Raw genomic sequence first — 8,033 nt, forward strand, 5'->3', positions numbered from 1 at the left:
CTTCACTACATTACGAGTGTCACAGCTGATCAGTTAGTATGTCTGTTGGTCATCTACCTATTACATACTTAGTTTTGGAGTTGACCGTGGCCGTTTTCGCAGTACTCGGAAACCTTGTGATAATGATAGTCTTCGGACTAGATAAAAGTATCAGAAAACTGACAAACTTTTATATTTTGAGTTTAGCAACAGCAGACTTCTTAGTTGGACTGGTCGGAGTGCCTTCAGCCATCCTGACTAAGCTAGGATTACCGGAGGGAAATTTCGGTGGCTGCATGACCATGTTGTCTTTGCTAGTGGTGTTATGCACCATCTCTATTCTAAACTTGTTGGCCGTATCCGTAGATCGGTACTGGGCAGTCCTTCACCCGTTTAGTTACCAGAAGATGATGACTGGACGTGCGGTAGCGACAATTATTCTGGGCTGTTGGTTTTTGGGCACCACTATTGGCTTCTTGCCACTCTTCGGCTGGAACTCTGGGCCAGAGACCAGTGGCCGGTGTTTCTTCGCTCAAGTCATGAATTACAACTTTCTCGTGTTCCTGTATTTCGCAACTATCATCTACCCTACTCTGCTGATGGCTTTTTGCTATGGAAAGATCTATAGAGTCGTTCTCAAACAGGCAAGTAAAGTCTCTTATCAGAAAGTGTACTCTTTTATCCACATCAACCATGATCAAACCGCCAAGATTAGGATTTTGTCTCATTAAAATCTAGTAATAAAAACAGTCTGATCAGTATTGTGCCTTTCGTCAAAATATTACCAGTAACCCAAACGTGGTTTATAAAACAGGCTTATGTCTCATTAAACTCCCATAATACACGCGTACATTGATTACTTGTCTCATATTGAAATCTCATCAATAATTCAAGTATACTCTGATCAAACTGAATAAATCAATAACCATAATTTCATGTATCATTAAAATTTCATATTTCTTACACGTCAAATCAAAAATTAGTCTGCCCCTCCCTCACTAAAATCACGTACTATACACGTAAACTGATCAAACCAACAAATACAAATACAATATCTTATTAAAACCTCGTAACATGTGAATAAGTTGATTGACCATATCAACAAAAGCAATCTAAACTTTTGAAACATAATAAATCTTACTCGGATCAACAGGCTATGTCTCTCTTCAGAATATCATTAGTAATACAAACGCAGACATGATCAAACCATCATATGTAGCCCTCCCCCTCATTGATATCTTAATACACACACGTGATCTGATGAAACCAGCGCTCTCCTGTTTCGTTTAAAATAGTAGCAGACATGTACACTGATTAAAGCAAGTGACATTCACTAAATGTGCGTGGCATGGCTTAGTGGTTAGAACGTTCGACTTGCTACTAGCTGGTTAGGAGACCGAAACCTGTCGCTGATTATGCTTTTTCAGCTTTTTGGGGATGATATGATGGTCGATACCACTTTTGGTTGGTAAGTAATTGGCAGTGGGTTATGTTGACTAGCTGCCTTCCCTATAAGCTATCACTTTAAGGACGGCTAGTGCAGAAAACTGTCGAGTAGCTTCGCACTTTTACTAAAATCTTAGTGCACACGTGAATTAATCAATCTATATACCAGTCACTTAGCAAAACATCAATACACACATACACTAATCAAACCAACGATCTGCTCTCGTTAAAACCTCCGGACACTGATTAAGTACTCATCTTGAAGTTAAAACGTAATAAATACAAGAAGTTCAGCTGATTGTTTATAGCCACGTGCATAACACCTTTTTCATTCATTTAAGTATAAAGTTTCAATCTGTAAAGTACTATATATTATAATTTATATATAAATCACAAAAACAACTTAGGCCAAACACACTGCGTTGACTAACGTACTACTACCACCAATTAAAACAAGCATTACCACTATCTCTCAAGTCCCCTGCGTTTATGTTAGGGTATATTATTTTATTTCTCAACGGTTTTCAATATATGTACCAGGTAGTATAGTTTACACTGAAAGAGTGAACATTATTTCGTGATAAGCTTTTTTCTCTTCTTGCATTAATTTTAGATAGATCCCTCCAACCTTAAAAAAAAAGAGAGTTTTATAAGTTATGTCTTTCTGTTAGTACGATTACTTATGAAGAGTCGAGCCTTGGATGGTGTTGTTAGCAAATCACTTAATTTACGGTCTATGAATGGCTATTGAATATTTACCGCACGACAGGTATAAACGGTTTAGAATACAAAAATAATTACTCGTTCTTAAATAGACGATGGATTTTGATTTATTTTTTGCTTTTTTTTGTCCTGTTTTGAATACAAACCAGTTATCGTACAGGGCACAGCCGTGCATATATGCTGATGGTTATTTTATGAAGGTCATTAGCCATCCATATGAATATTTATTACGTATCAGTAGTGATAAGAACGAAAAGTCTAACCACACAAAAATATTAATTCTAGTTACGTGAACAAACGTGGGTTTTTTCCCCCACACGAATTCTTTATGAGTAGGCTTAGTTCATTTATAGAAGTTTGACATTATTCAAAGTTTTTTAAACTAATTTTATTTAGGACAAGTAAAACTTTTTTGCGCTTATTGCAATTAATTTCCAAACAGAATATTAATCACAGTGAAGGTAAGGTAAGTTTAAGTGACAGGAACTTCCTACCTCTATTTATTGTAACGTTTCGAGTAGAAATTTCAAGAAATCCTGTGGTAAACAAGAGTTTCGGTTACGTACAGATAATTTACTAACACTTGACGAAACCTTTACCCTGTTGCTATTGCGAATTTCTGTTTTCGTTAATATTAAAGAACAAATTAATTTAGTAATCTTTTTCCACATTTCGGCTAACATCGACATTTAATAAGAATCGTTTTAAAATATTATACACAGCCGATTAAAAATGTGACGTCAAAACTTGCCTATAACTTCTGAATAACGTTAGTGAAATATTTTATCAAAATAGCATGCAAAAAATAAATAATTAGATAATTAAAACGTTTTTTAAATTGGATGACTGTTAGTACAACGCAGTTCTGGCCACATTAAAAATAAAGACAATTATTGGTTGCAGCAAAACGTTTAGTTTAGGTCTCTCGTTTTCTTTCTCACAAGAACACGTACAGTTTCTAATCTTTTAGTCAAGGACGCAGAACTGGATCAATTTTCTCACATACTGTTTAACGTTGCTTGTTTTTTAACTTTTGAGCAAAGCTACTCGAGGACTATTTGCGCTGGCCGTCACATTATAACGCTCCCACGGCTGAAATGGCGAATGTTGCCACTCTCATTTTCCATTATTTCGTCTCTCTTACTGATGGTAGTATGCGGAACTGTGAATCTGAAGATTTATGGAAACGTGGGTGAGCTATAAGAGTGACTGTGAAATCCCACTATTCACTCAGACTGTAACTTTGCGCGAAAATCGTAAGACAAGCAAGTAAATAAACCTAATAATGATATTGGATACTATAGCACGCAACACCTTCCCAGAAATCGCTCAGAGCTCTGTCGCAATGGTATCCTTCAGTCAAGGAATGGTTGCTTAGTTAGAGTAATAAACCTACATCTTCAGAAAATAAAAAGAACCAGTAGTCAGCAGGGGAAATTCAAGAGAGCATGATTGCCAGACGTTGTGGAAGTGACGGTTAAAAACCCGATCTCACAAAAAGTTTAGTCAGCAATGTCTTACAGGTTAGTTAGCAAGGGATCGGGACACCATCTTGTATGAATGGAACGACCTGGACACATCCATGCTGTTGGAGTTCGGGTTATGACGAGAGTGTGCAGCAGCTCATGATGATATTATCAGTCGGCTACACTATCTGTCTCTCGTAACTTCCTAACCAAACTGCTGATAGAAACAGCTGTGTTTTGTCAACCTCTCACGGCGACATGCATATACTGGTACAGGTTTCACCAATATCGTCTGTTCGAAAATTAACATTATGTTTTGCCTTCCCTTTAGGTTTTCTGTTCATAGAAATGTTTTAACTGGTCTATAGTGATTGAAACACAAAGCACTATTTGTTAGTCTGCTAATTCATCTAACGCTGTACGTTCATGAAGTACATTTGAAATGGACTGTTGTCATCCTTTTTCCTTTTTTTTGATTTGCGTTGACTACTTGATATGAAAGCAAAATTAACAGTACAGAGATAATTCCGTAATAAAATAATTTTATTTTCAACTCAACTTGCAATATGTTATATCATGAAAAGTTTTTAATTTAAAATAACTAAATTATACGATATTATTAAAATAATAAATAAACCGCCATAAAGCCCCAACTCGTCCAGTAAGGTAAAAACACAAAAAGTATCAGTCATCTGTTAACGGTTTTTGTAATTAGATATCTCATTGTTACTCATTGTTATTTTCACAAACATATTTATTTCTACAAAGCTAGTCTTTTTTTTGAGGAAACCAGCCGTTGCCCAGGTATTACCTGAATAGAAGGCCGATGTTTAACTATTTTTAAACAGAAAGGATCAAACGAAGATCTTGTGTTCTTGATGTTTCTGGCGGACGGCGTTCTGCATGGCGGATGCCGTCAGTGTCTCTGCGAAATTGCCGATCTTGCTCAGTCTGGACTTGACGTTGAGCAGCATTGTTTTTTTTTTGTTTTTTTCTTGGTTATCAAGGAGTGTTCCCTTTCTTGTAGAATATCACTCTGTCGCTTTTGTTACATACGTTCTGCTGCTTGAGATTGGCAATCAGAATTGTTTTTCCTTTATCTCGACATTTTACTCTGAGGTACATAATCAGCGCCAGAAAATAAAGTGAAGAAAAACCAATGTATTTTTGGAGAATTTTGTGGGTTCAGCTTGTCTATTCTATAAAAAGTCAGTCTTGCTTGTCTGTAGACACGACAGCGTTTGATGGATTTTTATTCTGATACAACGGCAGCACATCTCTTGATAAAATACACATACATGTTTCTGACGTCATTTCAACTTAAGTCAGACCAAAAATCTGTTCCATCTACTGTGGAAAAAATTAGATTACGAAGTTTTCATTGACACTAAAAATGTTACATCAGAGACATTAAACCTGAGTACGCTGATCCCATATCTTTATAGGCCTACTATTATATGGGCTGAAAGGTGCGAACAAACAAACACAAACTTAGCTTTACATATTAGATAAATTTAAAAAATAGCTTTATATATTACATAATTACAAAAAAATTGACATTTAAATAAGCAGTAAGGAATTTCAGGGGTGGTATAATTAGTACGATCTCTAGTTCTCAAAATGGTCAGTTAAAGAGTTCCAGTTTTTTTAATGGCTCAACATTTTGGCTGAAGTGGTCTGGAGTTTTGCTTGCAATAACAAGTAATAATAACAATAGTTGTTGTCACTATATTTTCGGCATGAATAAAAAGCGAAACGTCGAACTTATTCAAAAGTAAACAGCGTTTTTAAGTTTTGTAGCTTGGGTAACTAAGAGACTCAATTTTTTTAACATAACGAATTAAGTTTGCTCAAGTCTTATAATTTTTAAAATTTGTTTGGAGCATTATTAATAAAAAATTATAACATCTTAGTGACCATGTTTATTTGATTCTTTATGGAATTAAAAATTAAATTTCAAAATATATAAATGACATTAAAATTGAACAGCATCTTCAATTATCATGCATGCTCCAATTTGAAATATTGACTGTTTTAGTCTAGCAGTTAGAGTCCCAAGCTGCGTATCCTGAGGTCCACTATTCGAACTATGATATGCTGATGAACGCGCTCCGCATCATTCTCACCTTTGGGTGCTTTATAAATATGACACTCAATCGTTGTATTTGATTAACAGTAGACACGTAGGCGGTAGATATTGTTGACTGGTAACCCTTACTCTTGTCAGAAGATCTAAATTAGGGATGGTTATGCCTGAGCTCTGGTGCTGTTGACTTGGCTATTTAGCCTATTTATCGCATAATGTGCTGTTCAGATTTAAATTACCAAATACCAATTTTGCAACACAAATATGCTCTAATCAAGGATTTTCTCCTTATCGGCCTTGATTCAATACCTTTCTCAGATTATTTTTAGAAAGAAAATGAGAATGTGAGAAACGTGGTTTTCGGAAATCGTGTAAACAGCTTTATTAATATTTATTTTTGAAGGTGAAGTATTAGATGACACTCCCCATGTTTATTATTATCTAAGTGGCAAAACATCGCAACAGCAGAGGTTCAAGATTCTTGTTTCTGAAACAAAATTAAACAATTTTAGTAACATAATTTTCAGAAACCTGGCATGAGCAAATCTATATATATAAAAGAGAAAGTTTGTTTATTTGTTTATTTTGTTCGCTACAGGAAACCAAACGGTTGAACTTACAAATTTTAAAATAACTTCATAATAACCAGTTTTTTACAAGAAATTTAATGGTGTTATTTATTTTGTATTTGGTGTAGTATTTAATGACGAAATTGACAATTAATGATTATTGCGCCATTTTTTGTAATAAACATACAAACACAAGCACGTTTTGCACATAAAAATCGTTATGGCGGGAGACATTCAGATCACCTTCAGAATTTCCAAAAATAGTTTTATTTAAATAGTACTAAGTGGTTTCATAAGTGATTTAGTAACTTTGTGAATTGCAAATTATCGTTTAGTGAAACAGGTGATTATGCCACCCAAGAAACGCCCTTTCTATGGAAAGTCTTCTGCCACTAAAATAATGCAAGCACAAAGAGCCGCTGAAACAGAAGAACGCAATCAAAGATTTCAAGCAAAAGCTGCAAGACAGGCTGCTCAAATACAGGAAGAGACTTTGGAACAACGTAAAGCTAGACTTCGAGCTCAAGCTGAAAGGCAGGCTATACAAAGACAGCAAGAAACTGTTGAATAGCACAAAGCCAGAGTTCAGTCAGAATCGTCAAGGCAAACAACAAGAAACTTCTGAACAACATTAAACCAGACTTCAAGCACAAAAATTAAGACAAATAACTTACAGAGAGCAAAAAAAACAGAGGAGCAACATGATGTACGACTTCAGGCTCAAAGAACGAGACAAGCTCAAACACGATCTAATTTCAAATAAAGCTTTGTTTGATTAAGTGCTTTTTTTATTTCTCGCATCACAGCTTTTGTCTACTTACTGAATAATTTGCTGAAAAAAATACTGATCTATACATTTCAAATCTAAATTTTTATTGCACGTTGAAATTTATTCACTGCAAGCTTTCAGCTACCTTAGTGACATCTGTTTTATTGAACATACTGTGAAATTTCAAACAAATGTTTGTAGCTAACGGACACACAAGGCTACTTGTTAAATAAGCAATCCACACAAAATGGACATTACATCAGGAAACAAGCAAGATAGTAATTAAAATTCACCATGTCAATATATTTCCTTACCATGCGCGAAAGAAACAAGTGAAGAACATAGGCAAATATTCAAAACCAACTTTACAAAATATACTAACCAACATAAAGAGTCTCATACTACACAAGAGCGAAAAGGGGCGGTGTATATTATAGAATTTTTGTACTAACGTCAAAAGTCACGTGGTATATATTTTACTCCGCCATATTGGAAATCAAGTGTTGACATTACTTTCAGGTGAAAATTGACAAATTTGCCTTCTTATATGTTATCTGACGCTGTAGATCATTTCAGCAATGCGCATAAAGAAAGATATATCGAGAAATTGGATAGCCATAGAATTTTGGATCCGTATGTTTTGCAAAACGCGATGTTTATGCCATTAACAGGATTTAAAGTTTTACCGAATCTTGTTATGATGATAATAATATGGATTACTATTAATCGCTTGGAAGGGAACGTTTGACATTCAGTAAAATAGAAAGTTTTGTGACGGAAGGTGCAATACCTCAATAAAACGTGAAATATATATATATATATATATGCTGGATTACCCGGGTGAAAGAACATAAATATGATATACCTTCTGGAAATCTGGAGAAAGAAACTGTGGCGACCCATGTATGGGAATGTGACCATGAGATTTTATGGAGCAAAACTAATGTTGTCTTCCATGAGGACATTTATACTACAAAACAATCCCCAGAGGCGCT

The 8,033-nt window shown here is 35.0% G+C and overlaps 1 protein-coding gene across 1 annotated transcript; it reads left to right on the plus strand.

The window, feature by feature from the left end:
• The first annotated feature begins 34 nt into the window (after positions 1 to 34).
• Positions 35 to 710, plus strand: LOC111086404 (adenosine receptor A2b-like). Its single transcript, XM_022389094.1, has one exon. It carries the CDS (start codon positions 39 to 41, stop codon positions 708 to 710), a length of 672 nt encoding a protein of 223 aa, XP_022244802.1. The 5' UTR covers positions 35 to 38.
• Positions 711 to 8,033: the final 7,323 nt, after the last annotated feature.

The sequence above is a fragment of the Limulus polyphemus genome, unplaced genomic scaffold, assembly GCF_000517525.1.
Source record: "Limulus polyphemus unplaced genomic scaffold, Limulus_polyphemus-2.1.2 Scaffold1070, whole genome shotgun sequence".
Taxonomy (NCBI): domain Eukaryota; kingdom Metazoa; phylum Arthropoda; class Merostomata; order Xiphosura; family Limulidae; genus Limulus; species Limulus polyphemus.

What these genes read in the sequence shown, in the direction of transcription:
- LOC111086404 (XM_022389094.1), top strand. Translation starts at nt 39, where the DNA reads ATGTCTGTTGGTCATCTACCTATTACATACTTAGTTTTGGAGTTGACC.